We start from the raw sequence: 22,806 nt of genomic DNA, 5'->3' as shown, positions 1-22,806 counted from the left end.
TTATACCGGGAACAGAAGCTGCAACCCTACATGGTGAGTATGTTTATGTCACACTGGTCCCTGAAAACTTGCCATACCCTTTTTGTTCAAAGTGTAGAAGGATAGGGCACAGGGTTATCAACTGCAAAAACCAACCCTTCAAAATTCCCAACACAACACTAACAGTAACAACAAACCCCAGCACAGCACCCACATCTACCAATAACACCATCCCAACACCAGCAAATACAACCACTCATCAAGGGGTATTCAGGGATTTTGAAATGCTTACAGTTGTTGTTTCCGGTAACCACCGTCAAGTAGCTGCGCCAACTGCAACCCTGACAGAAATTGGGGAAGATGATGTAGACGTGGACATCAAAAACACCCCACAAGATTCGAGTGTCCCAGATTCTGCTGTGGAACATGAGGTGAACGTGGAACAAATTACCACCACAAAAAGGCACATGCAACAGGTACTCCCAACTTGACATCACAAATATCAACAACAATTGGTGTATAAGGATCCAACAGCACTATCCCAAATCTGGTTGGGCTATTGGCTACTAATATGGAGGTGGACACACCACCTATAGCCTAAGATACACTGGCACATCAACCCCAAACCCAATCCAATCCAAGCCCATCCCAAATCCAACACACTAACTCCACAAATCCTAACCCACACAACTCCAACTCTTCCCCATCTCTCCCCGAACAATCTTCACCAAACACAGACGCCCTCCAAGACACACTACAATCTGCTGAAACACCAAACCAAGCAAACTCCTCTTCATTTATAGCGGTCCTCAGCTCACCGGCGCAAATCGTTCCAAATATTGAAAACATGAACAATCACCTCCCACTAAACCCACTGGCCATCACCAATCCACCAACCACTATTCCACTATCATCACCTATACTGAGACCAAACCTAGTAAACCCCCAAAACAGCCCAACTACTGGTCCCCTAACCCAAGCGGCAATACGCACCCCAATCCATCGTCCAATTACCATTAGGCCGCCACAACCTCTTCACGTTAATCCGATTACCAGGCCTGAACGACCAGGGAAACGAATGTTACCACATGACCAAGCCATAATGGGGAAAAAGGCAAGATTCATCGAATCATCATCCAGCCACACCTCCATCAATCAACCACCTCCACTAGAATAGCCACTGAACAGTAACAATACCAATCCACATACCTTCATGCAAGAGCACAACTTCACAAATACAAGTCTAAACCAATTTCTCAATTCACCATTTGTAGCCAATTATGTCTCAGCTCAAAATATGTTGCAAACCAATAACATGTGCATGATCACACCAAATACTCAGCAGCATGACCACCTTGCTCCTACTGGATCACCCAACATCAATACCAACTCTGGGTTACTTGGAATGACCACCGGTACAGTGGCTCTGGACTATGGGCTTATGGGGGGGAGAAACATCAATCACTCCAAACAACTACACTATGGGAACAGCTCCAAACAACTACTATCAGCAAACTGCTGGTCGAAATGCTCAGGAGGTCAATGCACAAGAGATACAAGATATCCAGGCTACACCACACACCCATGCAACAAATAACTACTACCAACATGGCTCTCGGGTTTTCAGGCATGATCACTATAACCAGAGCGATATCGGCAATGTTCTTACTGGTATTGAAGAAGTTAGTACGGCTCTTTCTTCGGAATTTCTTGTGCGGATGAACACTGCAATTCGACAAGGAAATACTGAGGTACATTCACAACCAACTTTTTCCATATTTCGTACTTTTTCCCGTTATTTGCATTTACACAACTTTCGCGGTTTGGCGGCTGTACCAGAACAGCCCCCAAGATCATTATGAAAATTCTCTCCTGGAATTGTAGAGGCAGCGGGGGTACCTCTACGATTAACAAACTACTGGACCTTATATCAACCCACAACCCAGACATCATATTTCTATTAGAAACGAAATGCCCCCAGGCACACATACTCTTACTCAAATCCAAAATAAATTATCCCAACTCAAACATAGTAGACCCAATAGGTACAGCAGGAGGATTATGCTTATTTTGGAAAGATAATATTCATCTCCGACCCATTTTTAAAGGTAAATACATGATTGCAATGATGGTCAGTTTTGACCCATATGGACATCCCTGGATTCTCTCTTGTTTCTATGGAAGTCCGTACCCGAACCTTAAACGTCATAGCTGGGAGTTCCTTCATACCCTTTCTGACGACTACGCCCTCCCTTGGGTCATCATAGGAGATCTAAACATGATTCTGGATAAATCTGAAAAACGAGGGGGTGGTCCTTACACCCCAAATGAGAGTGTCATAGCTAACAATCTCATCCAAGAAGCTGGTCTCATTGACATAGGATTCTCTGGTAACCCCTTCACTTGGTGGAATAAACAAGCAGGACTAGGTTCGGTCAAAAAACGATTGGATCGCAGTCTTGCTAATGCGGAATGGATGCTCATTTACCCGGAAGCTAATCTCACCCACACCCCAACCATCTCATCTGATCATTCAGCCATCCTACTTGACACTCTACCCCAAACCCATACAATTTTTTGTCCATTCCATTTTCAGGCAATGTGGATTCGTGATGACACCTACCCTGAGGTGATCACTTCTACGTGGCGCCAATCCCACTTCACTAACATTGCCTCTCACTTAGGTTTCAACCTCAACAAAAAAAAAAGCTCTTAAAATATGGAACAAAAATCACTTTGGTAATATATTCACCATAAAAGAAACTCTTAAAAAAGATATTCAGAATGAACAGAACTTGGACCCTACTCCTGTTTCGATCCTTAAGCTTAAAAGCCTCCACTCACAACTAGATGAGAACTATAAATGTGAAGAGATTCATTGGAAACAAAAATTTAGTGACCAGATTGTTAAAGAAGGTGACCGTAACACGCGGTACTTTCATATGAAAATTGTTTATAGACGGAAACGTAATAAGATTGACTGGCTAAAAGATGAAACTGGCAACTGGTTATCGGGTAGAACTGAGTTAGGACACCTTCTTGAGAATCACTTCTCAAATATTCTTGAAACCTCCCACCCGAACAGCTAGACCTTTCACACTTGTTCCAACAGTCGGTAACAGATGAGGACAACTTGTCCTTGACCGACTGCCCAGAGTACACTGAGATATGGGCTGCTGTTTTCAACATTGGCGCTATGAAAGCACCTGGTCCTGACGGCTTCCCAAGCCTTTTCTACCAACACTCCTGGGATATTGTCAAGACTGATATCTGTAATTTTGTTAGGGAGTTTTTCATCAACAATATCTCTCTTGCATCCATTAACTCCACCAACATTGTCCTCATTTCCAAGATTCAACACCCAACAACCCCGTCTCACTTCCGTCCCATTAGTCTTTGCAATGTTTCCTACAAGATTATAACCAAGATCTTGGCTGCCAGACTAAAACCCATTCTTCAGAACATCATCTCCCCTCTCCAAAGTGCTTTCCTACCTTAACGTCAAATAACTGATAATATCATCATTGCCCATGAGCTCTTGCACACCATGAAGCATAAACAGGGTCGTAGTGGGATCATGGCCATTAAGTTGGACATGTCCAAAGCCTTTGATTGAATCGAATGGGATCCATTACTTAAGATTATGGATAACTTGGGTTTTAGTAGCAAATGGATATCTATGATTTCTAATTGCATCAAAACCACAAATTATTCTATCCTTCTTAATGGCTCTCCATTCGGCTTTTTCAAACCATCCAGAGGACTAAGACAGGGTGACCCCCTTGTCACCCCTACTCTTTATTCTCTCATGGATGGAGGTTCCGACGACCTTCTTAATGCCAAACGGGGAACAAGGTAAGTTGCATGGCATCCATGCACTCGTAATAATAGCCCCGAGATATCTCACCTTCTCGTTTTGCGGATGGCGGTTTCCCTCGATACGTGGGGACTCTAGATCAAGAGGCAACTGAGTTAATTGACACCCTTGAGGAGTTTTCTAAAATAACAGGGCAAACGATTAACTATGAAAAATCGGGTGTCAACTTCAGTGCCAATCTCAACCATTCCCACAAAGATTCTATTTGACGTATCCTAGGTATGAACATCATCTCCTCTTCTGATAAGTATCTTGGCTGCCCTCTTTTCTTGGGTAAGACAAAATTGCAAATGTTTGATTCCCTTATTCCAAAGGTTGAATCAAGGATTGATGGTTGGAAAAGTAAACTTTTGTCTCAAGCAGGCAAAACAGTTTTAATCAAATCTGTCACTTCAGCCATTCCTACATACCAGATGGCATACTTCTTAATCCCTAAAACCATTACAAAAAAATGTGATTCTCTGCAAAGAGACTTCTGATGGGGGAAAGGGAAAAATGAGGATACAAACAATCAAAACCATGGCATATATCTTAAAAGCTGGAAATTCATTTGCAAATCTAAAAGTAACGGGGGTTTAGGAATAAAAAATTTGAAAAATGCAAACTTGGCGATGATCTCAAAGTTGGTTTGGCGTCTTATTAAAGAACCCAACTCCCTTTGGGCTAAGGTCTTGAAAGCTAAGTATTTCCCTCACGTTGATGCTTTACACTCTATTAAATCACTATTGTGGCACTGTAGCTGGGTCAGGATTTTTAAAGAAGTAAAAGATTTGCATATTACTATTTTGTTCCATTTCTAAATTTCAACAGTTTTAAATTTAAAATACCTGATGAAAATTTACATAAATTTCAATATTTTCTAATTGAAATTCCAGACGAATTTTTTAAACTGTGGGCCCACATGAAGGTATGAAGGTCCCACACATAGTTGTTGTAGTTTTTTTTTTTTTATAAATGTGTACTATACCACGTACAACATGCATCATACTAATTATTCATTAATTGTTTATGTAAATCTCACCATTATTGAAGAAATCAAGTATGGGATTTCAAAGGATTACTTATGGTAACTAGCTACTGTGCACGTGGTATCCACGTGGGATCTACAGAACTTTTTTTTAAAATTTATAAACGTTAAATTACTATTTTACTCTTCAAAAGTTTAAAAAATAATTAAAAAAATGTGAAATGACCAAAATACCCCTACGTCCACACACCTTCGCTATTCACTCGACTCCTCATTTTTCTATATATTACTTATGGTAATATCACAAGGTAATAACTGATAAGGACTTAACATGGCGCGATTTGATTGGTGTGACGTTTTTCATGACCCATAGTTGAATAAAATGGTATCTCAAGTTGAGGGGCATTCGATTTGATTGGTGTGACGTTTTTCATGACCCAAAGTTGAATAAAATGGTATCTCAAGTTGAGGAGGCATGCGATTTGATTGGTGTGACATTTTTTATAATTCATAGTTGAATGAAATGGTATCTCATGTTGAAGGGGCATTCGACTTATTAATGATGTACAACTGGCAGATGCCGACTAGCAAAGTCGATAAAATTTTTCGGTGATGATGCTAGAAGTCTGGGTCTTGAACTCTGCTAGTATTAAAGAGTTACTGATCTCATTTAAAACAAATTTGCTAATAAAAAAAAATTATGTACAACTAGGGTAGGAAATGGGTTGGATTCGGGTTGGATATAGTCAAGCCCGAACCTAAAATAAACCCAATAGACCCGATCGGATAACACTAAATTTTTTAAAAAACCCCAAAATTTGTATCCAAGCCCAAGCCCGAAATACACGAATCTAAACCCGACCCAAATTAAAAATTGGATATTAAAATCAACCAGAACCTGGCCTATTCGGGTCAGGTCAGGTCCAACCCGATTCCCTGCCTATGTACAACTCACATTGACCATTGAACAACACAAAATTCCCATGCAATAGAGATCTCATGTTTCATCAGTGTTTGTTTTGAGCTGAAAGTGTTGAATGTTGAGTTGCTGACCGCTGAATCAACTTTCTTCCTACAATTAGCATCATCTATAATCTTTGCTGATCGGTGCAGAGTACATTTGGCATACCAGTTTCAACACAATAACCAACAAACAGCCAGCACTTCAAACAAGCTACCAATAATTACTGAACAATTAAGCTTCCTCACAAAACTAGCAACCGTTATCCAATGTTCAATACATCAATCTGCAACTCAAATAAATAGAAAGATACTACCTAAAACATAACTCGAGATTGCAAACAGCCAGTTTGTAGTTGGCTATGTATTACAGACCCTAGTAATAGTAGGGGATAAAATTAACACAACAGAAATGGTTGATTACTGGTGTGTTCAAGACGGAACCACACCCCAAAAAATACCAATTGTAAGTCAACATCAAAGCTCAGACTCTTTGATCAGGGTCATGTAAATGTGGGATGGACACCACCAAAAGATAACGAGAGAAATATGATACTATTACGTAAACGAATGCGGAAGCGTGACAATTGGACAAAGAAGATTGAATGTGGTGATAGAAATCGACAAAAAACAAATCAATTAAAACACTTACCAATGCAAAGCGAATAACCAATAGAAGTGGAGACGAGATTTATGTGGTTTGGCATTAGCCTAATCCACCAAACAAAAGAGGAGAATTTTACTAATCAAGAGATAAACAAATAGAGTACAATCACTCACAAACGAATCAAGAATTCACAAACTCTCTCTCACAAATTGAACCTTACAAATCCCACCAACCGGTCTCAGATTTATAGAGGTGGGTATCAAATTAGAATCCTATTTAGAATAGGAAATCAAAACCTTAACTGCGTGTGGTTTATCCAAACTGAAGTCGTGATACCAACAATTCTCCACCTCCACCTCGGTGAAGATTTATCCAAATCTGAGCCGATCAACCGAATAGCAAATCCCCTCTTCAAAGCACAAATGTCCGAAGGACCAAACACATAACAAAATGTCCCGAAGGACCAAACACGACTATACCACATAGTGGTGCGCCACGCATACCCTTTTATTAAAAGATCGCTTTAACCGTAGTTCACCAATGCCCTTAAGAGCCAAATCATCTCAAATGAAGGATATGAATCAAATTTAAACAATGTTGAAACTTGATTCCAGAAACCACTTTGGTTAACATATCAGCTGGGTTCTCCTTGGTGTCTATCTTAGTGAGTAAGATATCACCCTCCTCTAAAATTTCTTTAACAAAGTGAAAACGAACATCAATGTGCTTCGTACGGGCATGATGAACTTGGTTCTTGGCCAAATATATAGCATTCATGCTATCACAATGAATCTCGAGCTGACCCTACACAATACCCAAGTCATCTAACAAACCCTGTAACCAAATAGCCTCTTTCATAGCCCTCGATCCGCCATATATTCTACCCTCCGTAGACAATGCAATGTAGGATCGCAAAATAGACCTCCAACTTACCGGAGCACCAGCTAAAGTAAATACATACCCAGTAGTGGACCGACGCTTATCCAAATCACCTGCATTGTCAGAGTCCACATAACCCACACAAAGCTTACTAGTATCCCTCTCAAACATCAAACCAACATCTATAGCACCAAGAATGTATCGTAGAATCCATTTCACACTTGCCGGTGTTTCTTCCCGTGGTTATGCATATATCTACTAACAACACTAACGCTTGTGAAATGTCCGCCTAGTACACACCATCGCGATACATCAAACTACCAACAACACTTGTATATGGAACATGAGTCATGTACTCCGCCCTTATTGGAACTCGGAGACATAGTAGCACTAAGTTTAAAATGAGGGGCAAGAGGTGTACTCACAGACTTAGTGTTCCCATAAATACCAAACTTTCGTAGTACCTTCTTCAAATATGTCTTTTGAGACAAACAAACTATGCCTTTTGCTCTATCTCTCTCAATCTCCATGCCAAGAATCTTCTTAGTTTCACCCAAGTCCTTCATCTCAAATTTCGAGGACAAAAGTCTGTTTTAAGCTTATCAATCTCAGTCTTGCTTCTTGAGGCTATAAACATATCATCAACATACAAGAGCAAGTAGATGAAAGAACCATCATGTAGTTTATAAAATAGACACAATGATCGTAGTGACTTCTTGTGTACTTGAGCCTAGCATAAACCGATCAAATCGCTTGTACCACTGCCTGGGAGACTGTTTCAAACCATATAGCGATTTTTTCAGTTTACACACCAAATCCTTTTTGCTTGCAACTTTAAACCCACTTGGCTGAGTTATATATATCTCCTCTTCTAAATCACCATGTTAAAAAGTAGTTTTTACATCGAGCTGGGCTAGCTCCAAATCATACTGAACTACCAAGGCCAAAAGGATGCGTATGGAGGAGTGCATCACAACTGGAGAAAACACCTCATTATAGTCAATCCCCTCCCTCTGAGTGTAGCCTTTAGCTACCCATCTTGCCTTGTAACGTAACTCATTACTTAGAGATCCTTCTTTCAATGCAAACACCCATTTCCCGCCAATCGCCTTCTTACCCATAGGTAACTTTACAAGCACCCAGGTATCATTCTTATGAAGAGATTGCATCTCCTCATCCATAGCTGTCTTCCACCTTTCTGACTTGGAGCACTGGATTGTTCCATAATATGAGGAAGGAACATCTTCATCAAGACTTTCAATAATAGGAAGTGGATAGGTAACGTAATCGTTTAGCCAATACAATGGGGGAATATTTCTCTTAGATTTACCAGTTGCAATAGGCTCATGAACCGGAGCTAAAGGACCAACATTCATCTGCTCCTCTAATGGAACCATATCCTCTGCATCATCATTTGTTCCATCACCTGTAATCACTATTTCTGTGTTTTCAACTGGAACATTAACTGACTGACTATCCATGGTTGTCAATCTACTAGATATAGAACCATCTGGACTAGGTGAAGACGCATCAATCTCCACCTGCTGAGAGTCAGCAGACTTCAACATAGAAGCCTCATCAAATGTCACATCTCTACTCAAAATGAATTTCTTATCTTTCGGATCCCATAGCTTATAACGTTTAACTCCACTTTTCAGACCCATAAAGATAGCTTTCTTTGCTCTAGGATCCAACTTACCATCTTTGACATGAAAGTAAATAGGACACCCAAACACATGAAGGGAATCATAATCCTGAGCAGGTTTATCAGACCAAACCTCCATAGGAGTTTTACCTCCAATTGCAGCCGAAGGCAACCTGTTAACAAGGTAGCATGCATAACTCACAGCCTCAAATTTCAAAACGCTTTGCCCAATCCAAAGATTGGACAACATACACCGCGACTTTCTCCATTGAGAGTACGGTTCATACGCCTACCCCATTTTCATTTGCAGCGTACCTTTTCGTGAAGTGCCCCTCTATTCCCTCATTCTGACATACTTGCAAGAATGGATCACTCGTATATTCACCACCATTATCAGTTTGAAGTCTTTTGATCTTTCTGCCAGTCTGAGTTTCAATCAACTTCTTCCACTTCACAAAGATATCTAGGGCTTCATCCTTGTTTCTCATGGTATATACCCACAAACGCCTAGAGTAATCATCAACAAAGGTCACATAATAATGTTTGTTCTCTCCAAGAGATGCATTCCTAGAAGGACCCCAAACATCCGAATGAATATAATCAAGGGTTCCACGCGTACGGTGAATAGCGGTGCCAAACTTTACCCTTGTCTGCTTGCCCAGAACACAATGCTCACAAAAATCCAACTTACATGTATTAGCACCTTTCAACAATCCTTGCTTTATTAACGTTTGCATGGACTTCTCACCTGCATGTGCAAGACGCATATGCCATAATCTGGTGGCCTCCTTAGCAACTGCCTCTGAATACTCAGTAATATTTACTTCTCCACTAACTGTACCACCCTTCAAATAATACAAGTTATTCTGACGTATGCCTTTCATGATAACTATTGCTCCAGAAACTATCTTTAGAACATGTAAAGACTCAAATTCTCGTTAAGGGTATTTTCATAAATTTCATAGCAAACCTAGGGACATTTATGTAATTGGTCGGTCGGGGTTATATAACTTAATGAAACTTAACTCCGACTCATAAGCCACATTAGGTAAGTAGCTCACATACGAAAATTTGACCAAAAATGTTGGTTAGCGGTTTTCTGCGTTCGAAGCTGGCACGAGTTAACAACTTACACGCATGAGTATGTTATTGTTATAGCCTGCGGTGGGATAGAATGTAGGAAATTAATTAAGCGGGTTGGGCCGGAAAAATAATTAAGACGCTAAGTCGAATTAGGGTTAAAAGTTAATTAGGACCTTAAGCCTAATTTGGTCATATTGGGCTTGTGCCTTAACAACTTAAACAAGAAAAAGAAAAAAAAAATGTATCGCACCCAAAATAGAACGAAATCGCAAAAACAGAAAAAAATCACCCAAATCAAATCGCACCAATTTCTTTTCTTCTCCAATTTCGCCCAACCACTAAAACCTAGGAGAGAGAAACCCAATTCGCCCAAATTCAATCGATCCAAACCAACAATTCTTCACACCCAATCTTAGTAACACTAAAACCAAGCGTGAAGATTTAAATTGATTGGAATTTCGTCGTACCGCCGTTGCCGGGTGAGTTTAATTTCGTTTCAAACAAATTTTTAAACTTATTTCGATAGCTTGTGATGTATTACTGAAAATAATGGTAGGGGGGAAGTTTAATTTCGACAGTAGCAGTTGGAGAAGCTAGAGTTGAGCAATATTGGTGAAGAAGCAAACTAAAAGAACGGTTCTTACTGACTCGGCAAGAATTATATATATTCACTCCATTTTGAGCATTTCATGTTGATTATTGAGTGGAGGAGAAGAAGCACCCACCGAGTTTATTGTTAGAATTAATGTGAAGTGAAGAGTGTAATTTGTTTGTAGTTAGAGTTGGGGAAAAATCGTAATCGTTAGTGGAATTGATAGATATGAGTAGTGTGGGCATAAAGGCCTGTAGAGACCTGTCAGAGGAACAGTGCTAGCAATGGCCTGTAGCTCTGTTAGCTACGAAACCAAATTCGTAACGTCGAGATTTCTTCTCGGCTTGCGTTAGATAAGAATTTCTCGTTAGTGGATAAATTATAATAACCGACGTGGGTGTATATGATGTTATAGGAGGAATTACGAGTGGATTCGGCTAAGTGGGCTTGATTCGGTTAAGTGGGATTGAGGAGAACGAAACTTGCTAAGGTAGGAACCTACATACCAATATATAGCATGCTTATTTTCATGCATTATTTGATTTGTTTAAATTGTTAAGAGATAGTTTGCGTATCAACCATGCATGTATATAAGGTATTCATGTTTTTCATTTATATTTTTCCGCGATATAAACTAAATATACGGATAGCTTTTGTGTGAAAAATGAGTTTGCGAAATCGAGGTAGTGGGGATTTATTTTCTTTGTTAAAAGAGTAAAACTGGTTTTGGGAAGGGTTCTCGTCTCTTGTCTTAGTAAGGAGACAAAGAGATGGATTTTGTAATGCAGGTAAGGATTACCCGGTTGTTTGTAACTAGGTGTGATGTTCTGGATTGTTCCCGGGATGTTGTTATTTACGATGATTCTCCGTTTGGAAATCATCGGTTGTTATTTACTATGACTGGCCCGTTTGGGAGTCATAGGTTGTTTTTACTCGATTGTGGGAAATCCAGGAACTCACACTACAGAATCAACAGTTTAAAAGGAAAACTAAATATGTAATTATAGTATTTTGGAAATAACCGGTAATACGAGTATATATATATATATATATATATATATATATATATATATATATATATATATATATATATATATCTTTAATAATGCTTATCACGAGGGGATTTGGAAAAGAATTGGTGAATTCCTATTTCCTATAAAGAAGGAACTGTTGTCGCATTTCAGGAGACGACAGTTCGCTCTAGGATATCAACTGTGGTGTACACCTTTCGAGGTGGTGGGACACCTTTAAAGGGATGCATCACAGGATGTAGTCTGGGAATTCCTTTTCTACTTTTCTAGATAACAATGTTTGTAAGTGTCACGCTGTATGGTGATTAGCTTGTGTGAGGTTACATGCTATCTCGATGAGGTTTAGACGCGAGGAGTGAGAGTTTAATCCACTCCTGGATGTGTGTCAGGATCCTGAGCAGTTTGCAGTCATCGAACGGTTGACCACCGTAAGTTAGGTGACAACCCGAATGGGGGTCGTGGTCACAGGGCCCACCTGAGCCCTAAAAGCTTTGGGGATTTTGTGTGTACGAACACAACAACGGCATTTCAGCTCCCTGCCGGTAAAATCAGGAAAACAACGGTGCATGGTTCACACTGGAAAGTACTGAACCAAGATTTGCCTGTGACTGGGGCTAAGTACCAGTCGTACCCTCACCATTCTAATAGGATGCAGCGGCCATAATAGTTGTATGATGATTGTGAAAATCTCTATTTTGTATATCAATGAAGCATGTCGAGATAATTTCTGCTAGTTAGTGATGTATATATATAGTCACGATATTTGAATACTTTTATGAAAACCCTACATGTTTTAAATGTTTTCTATAAGTAGACTATTTATTGGTTATGTGCGTTTCTACTGGGCATAGTTGTTGCTCATCTTACTTAACATTTCAGATGAGCCAGTTGCGGAGGAGGCTTTTCCTAACCCTAGCGATGATGGTTATGAGGATTTGGGAGGATTCCCTTATGCTTGACGAGGATAGAGTCAAGTTCATATTTTGGGTTGTATAGAGATAGTCTAGTCATTTTGGTTGTATATATAGAGAGCTCCGCTCCTTTTGATGTAATAAACGATGTATTGGAGTAATTGTTACCTTAAACCTTTTGTGGATATGTGTATATACATCTCGGTTGTTTAGAAAGTGGATTTTGGATATATATATGGTTGTTGGATGGGTATTTTGCGATGTCCAGGTTTTATGACAGGTTTTTGTAGAAGAAACGTCGATTAAACAAAGGAAACTCTGCCAAAATTTCGGTAGAATCGGGATAGCGACCGCCTCGAGATTCATTTCACGTCCTCGGGATGTGTGTTGGGTCTCGAGGCGTGACAGAACGTGGTATCAGAGCGTCCACTATTAGATCCGTCTGGGAGCTGTAGTGGGGGACTCGGTCACGACGCGTTTCGGAAGTTTTAGTCGAAACCCAATAAAACCCTAAGTAGTGTTTACGTTACGTTAAACGTTAATATTAGTTGGGCAATAGCAAAACGTCGCACGGTTATTCGTCTTGTCACAGCTGAGAGCGCGAACACTTGTCGAAATTTTTTGAAAAATTGGACACTTTATAGTATAAGTGAATTTTTTTTCATGTTCCAGTGGAGAGCGCGACTTGCGCTCTGCTGAAGGCATGTTGAGCGCTGCCTGTGCTCTTGTCGTGAGGAAGTTCCAGTAACTTAGCACACCTCGCGCCGCGACCTACGCCTCTTGCATAATTTTGAAAACTCTCTCTCTCATTTATCAAACACTGAGTTAGCTCTTTGTATATGTGCAGAATAGTTACCATGGATCCGGAAAGTACTAGTGGTGATGATACTACGGATCGCGGTCGGGAGGACCGAATGGATAGGCTTCTCGCTATGATGAACCAAATGGCTCAAGCACAAAATGAGATGAGAGCTGAGATTGAAAGTTTAAGGGCTAGTCGGAACGAGCCCCAACCTCTCCCAACATCAGTTGTTATTCCACCTGGCGTAACACCAGAGGTAGCATCCCCAACCGTAGTGAGATTTGAGGAGTTCAGGCCACCAGTGCAAAGTCAATCAGGTTTTCTTCTTGCAAATTTCATCAGGTTGTCCACCTGAATTTGTAGGGTCTTCTGAGGTTAAAGTAGCCGAAGACTGGTTGTTAGACATGTCTAGTATGCTGGACTCCATGATGTGTACTGATGTGGAACGGGTTACTTTGGCTACCTTTATGCTTTGAGGTGAAGCCAAACACTGGTGGATCAGTGTTAAGGATGTGGAGACGTTTCCGATGAGTTGGGCTAAATTTGAGGAACTCTTCCTTTTGAGGTATGTTACCGAGGCGGCGAGAGCTAAGAAGCAAATGGAATTCCTCAAATTGGAACAAGGAAACATGACCGTGGGACAGTACGAAGAGAAATTCACTGTTCTTTCACGATACGGGAAGGAGTTGATTTCCACAGAAAAAGCTAAGGCTAGGAAATTCATTGACGGGCTGAAATCATATATGCAGAGCAAGATGTCGGTCCTTCAGATCGATTCTTATGCTGAGGCTGTGAGAAGGGCTCAAGGCATTGAAAGAGTTGATGATCAGTTATTGCTCCAGAGGCAAGAGGTTGGAAAGGTAAAGATACCGACGCTTTTGAGGCGCATGGGATATGGGAAAGAAGGCGGGTTTATCAAGGCGGTGGTTCCGGTCGCAGCGTGATGTATAGGCGGTCATCCAAAGAAAGCACAAACGATGGAGGGCACCAGCTGTACATAGGGGTTTGAATGTGGTTAGGCCAGCACAATCTTTATTAGATAGGGATGGTGTAGTGGTTGCTAAGGGGTATGTCATGACAGAGACAGCTGGAGATTGCAATGGCAGAAAAGTTCTCGCAGGTGAAAAAAAGGTCTACATAGAGGAAGTCTTAGTTGGTGATGCTCTTGTTTACGATGGGCCCCAAGATGGAGTTAGATTTTTGGATGGCTTTAGTGCAGGAGGTCCTTTAATTTGGCTCGAGTCAAGGATGCAGTTTTCTTAATAAGTTGTTTGGGATATGCAAACTTTTTGAACGTGGAATTTTTCAGTATGGTTTGGTTACTTTATGTTTTGAATGTCGTTTGTTTTTTATTTAATATGGATGTCATAGTGACTTGATAAACTTATGGTCTTTTTTTGGTATGGATGAGTATTGACTTTAATATGTTCGTACTATATCTATTTATTAAATTTGATTGCAGTATATGTATGCTTGTTTGCTTAGCAGGTTGAAGAAAGTAATAACCCAATTTTTAACTCCACCTGTGCAAATCAATATAATTGGTTTGTAATCTTTGCCGGTCCCAAGCCCGGATAAAGGAGGAGGGAGGATGGTGGAGCCTTGGACTGCATTTCTGCAGAGGCGCTATAAAGAGAAGAAGGAAGAAGTGGAGCCAGAGGGGCGAGGTGATCCGAGCGAGATCAAAGGATCAGATTTTGCGTGTCGTGCCCGGGTTTATTTTCCAATTCATGTTTATGCTTATTTTTATCATTTTTTCTACTCAATTCTCAGAGTTTAAGCTTTGTTTGACAGATTTCTTTGAAGGGAGATGAAAAAGACATGTTTCAATTCTTTTCAAGGGCTGGCAAGGTTAGTAGGGGTGCTCTTTTTTAGCATATCATATTACCTCTTAATATAGTGGATCGTAAATATTTTTAGAGTGTTCATTTGAGATCATTTCCAATTTACTGGATTACGAATTGAATAGTTTGTCCTATATTGGTTAAGTGAATATTCGAATAGAGAGCATGATTTAATGGCAACAATCTCTATGGCAACAAATTGAGTGGAGGTATCCCACCTGGTTTTGAAAGACTTGAGAGCATGACGTCCTTGTGAGTCCTGTTATTCAACAATTTTTTCGTAGTTCAGAATGTTATCCTTTTAACAGCCGTACCCCTTTTTTTATGTATTGGTCATATGTCTCGCCATCCTACAAATGCCATCCTACCTGATTCTTGGCTTATTAATCGTGTCCTGTTATCCTGGAAATGCCACATACATTAATACATAAATACTAGTCACTGTTTACCAATCAAAGAAGGATACGCCATATTTAGTCTTTATGTATTCTTGGCTTAAATAGGTCATGATATTGACATTGAAACAGTAGTATATTTGTTCAATTTCATTTCTTCATAATGGTTATAGGATTTATGTAGCCAAACTATTACCTAAAGTGCATTTCAGTAGAAATTTGTGATTGTTATCGGACTTTCTTGGATGAATTAATAGACACTTTGTCATTGCCAACTGTTGAGATGTTACTTAAAGGTTTAGAGGCTGACTTTCGAACAATTACACCCGAGTTTGAAAAGAAGCTCAAATAAGTAGAGGATACATGCCAAAGCACAAGTAATTTGCTTTAGGATACATGTCAAAGTTGAAATTATAAATTTCAGGTTCAAAATGCACCTTTGCATTGTTGGTTTATCTATACTTTTCTCTACATTTTAAATGAGAGGCCGGGCTTCTTTGTGTAATGTGTAACTAGATGTCAACCCACAATTTTTCTTGACGCCATAAGATCTATAATAAAGGAATTTGACAAAATGGCCTATAGAAACAGACTTTGGACTTCTTTGTTTGTGAAGAGCAAATCAAGTTATAGCTAATGCCTTGTATGTTTATCCACTAGAATTCTTAGCAAGAACAGATTGATTGGTTACATTCCGGCAGAGTTTGGAAATCTGAGAAGTGTTATGGAGATGTAAGGAACCTCCAGTTTTTCCTATTTTATTACATTAACATACATGTGTAATGTTTCTGAACCAATCTAACCATGCTATTATATTGTAGAGACCTATTAGAAAATCAACTCTATGGTCAAATTCCTCAGGAACTCGGTCAGCTACAGAATTTGTTTTCACTGTGAGTTATACTTCTGATGTTTAATATTAGAGAATGAATCCTGAATTTAGCCTCTCGGGGGAAGAACCTGAGGTTTTAAACTTTTAGGACATTGGCTCTGTGACAAATGTGTGTTCAGTGCACCTTTTGACAGATCCCTAGCTGATGCAATCGCACTGGTCATCCTTCTCATGATCTTAGTGGCAGCATGCAGACCGCACAATCCACCTCCATTTTCTGAAGGAGCTCTGGACAAACTAGGTGCGACCCCACTCCATATCTACTCGAATAGTTGTTGTGGCCCAAATGGCTTGTTTACTCTCCGTCACCTAAATATGTTGTCCAATATTTAGTGCGCACCAAGATGATTAAGAGTCTTAATTAGCTAATTGTCCGGAGCTTGTGGTCCTGCTTTTGATGAATAACAGTAATGGCAGCTTGTGGGTTGACCACTTGGGTAAACAGTGGGAGCATTCAATTCTCTCTAAACAGTGGGATCACTTTAAAAACAATTTGAAAATTAGAAAATATGAAACCGCTTTAAAAGTGATGTTAAATGTAGAAAAAAGCAAGTCACTGAATAAGTGATGTCCTGTGGTTCTAGTTTTTTTATTTTTTCACCAAAATTAGCTTATTACCTCTTACTTGTGTTCGATCTTGGATGAAAAACTTGAAAACCCAGTTTATTGGTCAAGATTATCTTCAGGTTCTAAGTAACAATATTGATAGCATAATGGCATTTGGATTTGGAGATCTAACCATGGATACTACCGCAAAGATCGTGATAATCAAAACCGGTTGTGGAATGAAAACCATTTGGATATGATGGGACTTGATGCACTTGACCTTGCCGGTCTAGAGGAAAATCTACGGGTTTTTTTCACTTCGTAACTTCAATGAACATAGTTTTTCTGCTCTCACTAACATGGGTATGAACATTTCCCCTTATTATGAGATGGTGGATCACCAATTTGAAGCGAGTCCGGGGTGTGATCGATCGAGAAAAGTTTGCATGGATTTTAAACTTTCCCACGAGTGCGAAGTTACACAAAGCACTTGGTCAAACAACACCAGCAAAGTTGCAATGATTATCGTGGATCCCAAATGGCTCGGTGATGATGTGCAGCGGCTCTCAATTTGCAATATAGATTTCATTGGAAGTAGGGAGCCATCACCGGGTATCCAATGGATTTATTTTGAAAAAAGAGATGAGATAATCTATTGGATGCAATGGTTTCATATATGCAGATAATCAAATACTTGGATCCTATTAGATATGATATAGGAGGACAACTTTTTTTTTTTTTATTTATATTTTTCTTCTCTTAGATACTTGCTATCGGTGGATAAACTGAATCTGTTCTTGTTATACACCGGGTTTTTTTTCGGGTCGCATAACAGCCTCTCTTGTTGGCTTAGTAGTACTAATCATACATGCACGTGGAATCATGGGAACAAATGGTAGTACTCAATATATGGAAAACCTGTTTCCCTTTATAGGTGACCCTTGATCTAATATTCTTATAAATTCTAATATGTCACACGCGTGCTCTAGCTCTTGAAAAATCGAAGTTTTTTTTCCTTGTCTCTTGTTAATCTTGAAATGTAAACTTCCCGCAGTTTATTTGGATTAGTTGTATAACACATGTTCATGTATGCTGTCAACATATTCTTTTGGAGGCGTTATCATGTCAATTATCCATTTATATGAACAGAGTTAGGATCAGAGAAGTCTTCCTCATCGGCCGCGACTCTGGCGACACTTGCTCTCTCGCGCAGTGCTTTGCCAAACTTGGACATGGAGATGGACCCCAAAACCAAAGATTACGCAGGGCTTTACAGAGTTAATGCCTTTAGGATTAGTTTATTGTAAGATTTGAAGCTAGACTTGTGCAGTTTATATAGTCGTTTACAAGTTATATCTTTGTTGATATGTGTTACTTAATTAACTGGTGACTTTCCCCTGTGTAGAAGGGTCAGGGCTGGACTTCTGGACTATTGTTATACCAGCAGACTATTGTTATGTAGTGGCCTGGGTAGAAGGGTCAGGGCTGGACTTCTGGACTTAGGACAAAGTGAGAAACAAGTTGAATATGATCGTGCTGGTAGAGCAATTAAAGGCCAGGTAAGTTGTTTAACATTTATTCATGTATATGTTCATTGGTTCCCTTGTTTGATTGTCGAGCCTTAGTGTTTGGAAACCCCTTTTAGTCTTCAACAACACTTTTCATTCCCGCTTCAATTTGGATGGCATCTTTTATGGATTAATGCCCCTCAATCTGTTTTAGGGCTATCAGTCTATCATTTGTAACAACTCTGATATTTCTCGTATTTCGGTTTTTTTCTAAATTTTGATGATTTTGAGATGTAGTTGTTCTCACATATATATGGTATTTGCTGGAGACAGCACTTACAAGAAGTATGAGGAGGATGTCTATATTAACAACCATACATGTGTATGGGGTTCTTGGTGGAAAGATCATCAGTGGGGTTACAAATGCCGCAAAGCAAACAAATAATCAGAGGAACCATCGCGACCGAGCAAATTGAATTGAAATTTACCAAGCAAGCCGACTCTGCATCTTTGAAAGCTAACATTGCTCAGAAAGAGGCCACTCAAGGTGAGTCTATGCTCTATAAAAGATCGCTCAGAAAAGACGGACATGCTTTTAAGTTGCTAAAATTATAAAATCAAAGAATTAAAAACCAAAGGGTTTGTCATGATAAATTGATTTTACAAGTGTGGTCAGAATTGTCATGAACCAGATCTAATCTTTATCTGGTCGGTAATTGCATTCTTTTTGTATTTATAATTTCACCGAACATTGAATATTGTCTTTTGATGTTAAACTATTGTGAATATAAAATTTGAAGGAATCTCCATTGAAAATTGTTTTTTTGTTTTTCTTCTTTGACGTTTTTAAAAATACTTGCAATGTGTAGCCTAACATGTCTTAAATCTTACAGAGGATCCTACACATGTAGAAAACAAAAATCTTGCTACTTGAGAAACTGATGTGCCTGATGATGTGGTTCTTAACCAGAAAAAAACTTGCTGAAACACTTAAGAAGGTTTGTGTGCTCGTTGTTATTCCTTTTCCTATTATATGCTTATTGCGTGTCCAGTTGGCTATATATATACATGTTTTTTGCTTGAAACTCAAATTTTACCTTAAGAAGCTCTTGATCTCGACTTAAAACACATTTGCAGAGAAAGACATGGTTTTGCAGAGATTATGCCTCAAGCTTGAAACAACCACCATAAAAGATAAAGACGTGGTTTTCCAGGAGATTATGCCTCAGGCTTTTCCAAGCATAGCAAAGGTGTTCATTCAGACCGTAAGTTTCCAAATGATATATCGTTTGGACTTTCCAAGTGCTTAATATATAGATATTGCTTTGTACTCTTAGTGCCACGCGTGCAAGGTCAAAAGTATATATATTTTGCATTTAGAAAGGTGTCCACAAATTGTAGGAAGTATACATAATTTAGATTGTGAAGTCTTGTTGAGTTATGAGCTAACATTTTACTGCTGAAGCATATACTACTGACATGCCACAAAAAAGCCACTGCAGACCACTAACAGCCCACACACAAGCCACATAGGCCAAGTTCTTACCCTTTTTTGCATTTAGAAATTAAAATGATGTTTATGCATTAAGTATGAAAGCGCTTGTATCTTTCCAGCTAAGTGAATTTAATATTCTGCTGGTATTTATCAAGTATTTGTTCAATCGTATTGCAGGCTAACCCGGATTATAAAGGTATGTCATCATTGTAGGCCTGGGGAGGTGCCTCTCTCTCTTTCTCTCCCTCTCCCAATAGGCTTCTTTTATTTTTGTGGTTCCTTTTATGACTTTATTTAATTTGCTTGCAGGTCCTACTTGGTATTGATTTACACACATGCAATGCTGGTGCATTTGGCTAGTTCGCCAGTGGAATTGGAAACACTGATGCCGGTTTTGTTATGGGTGCTGGAAAACTCCTTAAGGTATGTTCGTGATTTCTTTGTAGCTTATTGATATTCCAATCCCATCCAGTCAAGCTATGTATGAAAGCATAAAAACCGTTTAAACCTAAGTAAGATGGACATTTCATATTCTTGAAACCCCCAAAAAAAAAAAATCATCCTCGCTCGGCCATGCCCCCCACCGCAATGCAAGATATACTAGTATATATAGTGTCCTTTTGATTTGAGGATTAGTTATTTGACTTAACCGGCATTGGTCGAGATGGTTAAGTAGCCGGTTTCTTAATCAATATATATTTGAGTAGTTGGGTTTACGACCGAGGTCTGAGGTTTTAATATATGATATGAAAGTATATTATTTGATTTTCAGGTTATGACGAGATTTATGTCTATGAAATGTTGAAAATACAAAGGAGATTTTGTCGAAATTTTTATGTCTTTCGTCAAGGTGTCCGACAAGGTTATAGGTTTTTGGGGGCATTACATAAACTTTCAATACTATGCTTCTATTGCTACTAGTCTATTACCATACTCTTTTTTTCTGAATTTTGTAGTTTGAGTATAAGAAGCTACTACTTAAGAATAAGATATAATGATATAAGTATATATCTATACATATTTGTTTTCTACTGCCTGACTCCTTTTTATTTATTTCTATTGGTGTATATGATGAAAAAGATTTTTCTGATGATACCATCCCAAAGTCATCCCCTGATGCTTGCAACTATTGAAAGTGGGAGTTCTGTACAAATGACGTGAGAGCTTGAGTTTAGGGACAAGTCCCATTGATTTGGAAAACAATGTATATTTCATTCGTGACAAGTCTTATTTATGAAAAGACATTTTCGTGATATTATTTTAATAAAAGATTATGTGATTAGATGTATTTGTAAGATTTTTTGTTTATGTTATGGACGTAGAATACCCAATAAGTGGGGACATCTTTATGCAGGTTAGTAGTCTCCCAAAAAGAGTGGTTTTGGGGGAAATTATTTTTTTTACATATGAAATAGTTTTGTAACGGTGGAAAACCGTAACTAAGCTTTGTAATAAGTAACACTTACAAAACAACAAAACCGTTACCAAAATGTTACAAATTCTATAAATCAATTACATAAATAAACGTTACTAACTTTCTAAAACCGTTACTGTTGTTGGAAAAGAGTAACACAAAAAAGCGTTACTAATACTATAAAACCGTTACTATTGTTAAAAACGAATAACGGTCAAAAAGCGTTACGAACTCTATAAAAGCGTTACTAATGTTAGAAAAGAGTAACACAATTAAGCACATAAAACCGTTAGCAAATATTTTTAGTTACGGAAAAAACCGTTACAATAAATAATTATGTAACGGTTTTAAACCATTACAAATATTAATAACGCATTAGAAACGCCAAAACTGTGATGCAAAAAAACCGTTACAAATATTTTTAGTAACGGTTTTCGACCGATTAGGGAATGTACCTTTTTTGGTATAGTGAGCTTGAATGGCGAAAAGAAAAGATAAGAATCTGACTCCCCTTTCGCAGATAGAACTGTCTTTAGTTGATGAACTTGAACAACCTGTTGAGACGTTCCGAAGTGAAACCTGCCGGTTTAGGCAATGACAAACAATAACACCGATTTGATGTGAGTTTCTTGGGCTGCTACTACTAATATCTTTGTTGAAGTCTTGCATAACATAAATTGCAAACAATAACAGTGATTTGATGTGAGCTTCTTGGCTGCTACTATCAATATCATTGTTAAAGTCTTGCAAAATATAAATTGCAAACAATAACAATGATTTGATGTGAGCTTCTTGGCTGCTACTATCAATATCATTGTTAAAGTCTTGCAAAATACTGTTCTGGGTACTCCTGAAGACTGAAACATGAGTGCAGTTTAGGTTTGACTGCTACCTGGAAACGTGAGTGCTGAATAGTGGGGATGTCATATTGTTGAGATGCAAAGAAGTGAGTTCGCCAAGACATGATGGAATATGGAGACATGAGTACTCTTCCACATACGTCATCATATTCTCCTTGCCTTATACACTACTCTGGATCCTCATATCTCCATAATCTCCCCCTCAAGTTGGAATATACAAGACGGAGTTGGAACACACAAAGGCTTGTCTATTCCAATTTGAACTAAGCACCGAGCACCATTGCGGCATAAAAGGAATAAAAAAAATAATAAACGCGAACTGGATAACCCCAAACATGATGAGGATAACAAAAAAATGCTAACATAATAACCCTAAACATGATGAGGATAACAAACAAACGACTGACGTAATAACCCCAAACATGATGAGGATAAAAAAACGCCGATTTAATAATCCCAAACATATATGATGGGGATAAAAAATCACAGATTGGATCGAATCTGGCCCAATTTGACGGG

General features: G+C 38.9%; 2 protein-coding genes and 1 long non-coding RNA gene across 5 annotated transcripts; all 3 read left to right on the top strand.

The window, feature by feature from the left end:
• Nucleotides 1-1,778: 1,778 nt before the first annotated feature.
• On the top strand, nucleotides 1,779-3,596 carry LOC147502498 (uncharacterized). The gene is made up of 2 exons (XM_086603686.1): nucleotides 1,779-2,663; nucleotides 2,698-3,596. The coding sequence occupies exons 1-2, from the start codon at nucleotides 1,838-1,840 to the stop codon at nucleotides 3,066-3,068; spliced, it is 1,197 nt and encodes a 398-aa protein (XP_086459812.1). The 5' UTR covers nucleotides 1,779-1,837; the 3' UTR covers nucleotides 3,069-3,596.
• Nucleotides 3,597-15,115: 11,519 nt separating this feature from the next.
• On the top strand, nucleotides 15,116-16,882 carry LOC147502497 (uncharacterized). Of its 2 annotated transcripts, none has more exons than XM_086607290.1 (4): nucleotides 15,116-15,184; nucleotides 16,233-16,304; nucleotides 16,394-16,465; nucleotides 16,599-16,882. In XM_086607290.1, exons 1-4 carry the CDS (start codon nucleotides 15,144-15,146, stop codon nucleotides 16,795-16,797), a joined length of 384 nt encoding a protein of 127 aa, XP_086463416.1. In that variant the 5' UTR covers nucleotides 15,116-15,143; the 3' UTR covers nucleotides 16,798-16,882. The 2 variants fall into 2 exon arrangements, with proteins under 2 accessions (XP_086463416.1, XP_086463415.1); XM_086607289.1 differs by having other exon boundaries at nucleotides 16,584-16,882.
• A 3,036-nt stretch (nucleotides 16,883-19,918) lies between these two features.
• Nucleotides 19,919-21,255, top strand: LOC147502496 (uncharacterized). Of its 2 annotated transcripts, none has more exons than XR_015221714.1 (3): nucleotides 19,919-20,236; nucleotides 20,323-20,436; nucleotides 21,094-21,255. It is a non-coding gene; the product is annotated as an uncharacterized LOC147502496 (long non-coding RNA). The 2 variants fall into 2 exon arrangements; XR_015221713.1 differs by having other exon boundaries at nucleotides 19,920-20,209.
• The last annotated feature ends 1,551 nt before the right edge of the window (nucleotides 21,256-22,806 follow it).

The sequence above is a fragment of the Coptis chinensis genome, chromosome 4, assembly GCF_015680905.1.
Source record: "Coptis chinensis isolate HL-2020 chromosome 4, ASM1568090v1, whole genome shotgun sequence".
Taxonomy (NCBI): Eukaryota; Viridiplantae; Streptophyta; class Magnoliopsida; order Ranunculales; family Ranunculaceae; genus Coptis; species Coptis chinensis.
The sequence above is the reverse complement of the archived record's forward strand: the minus strand, read 5'-3'. Positions and strand labels throughout refer to the sequence as shown.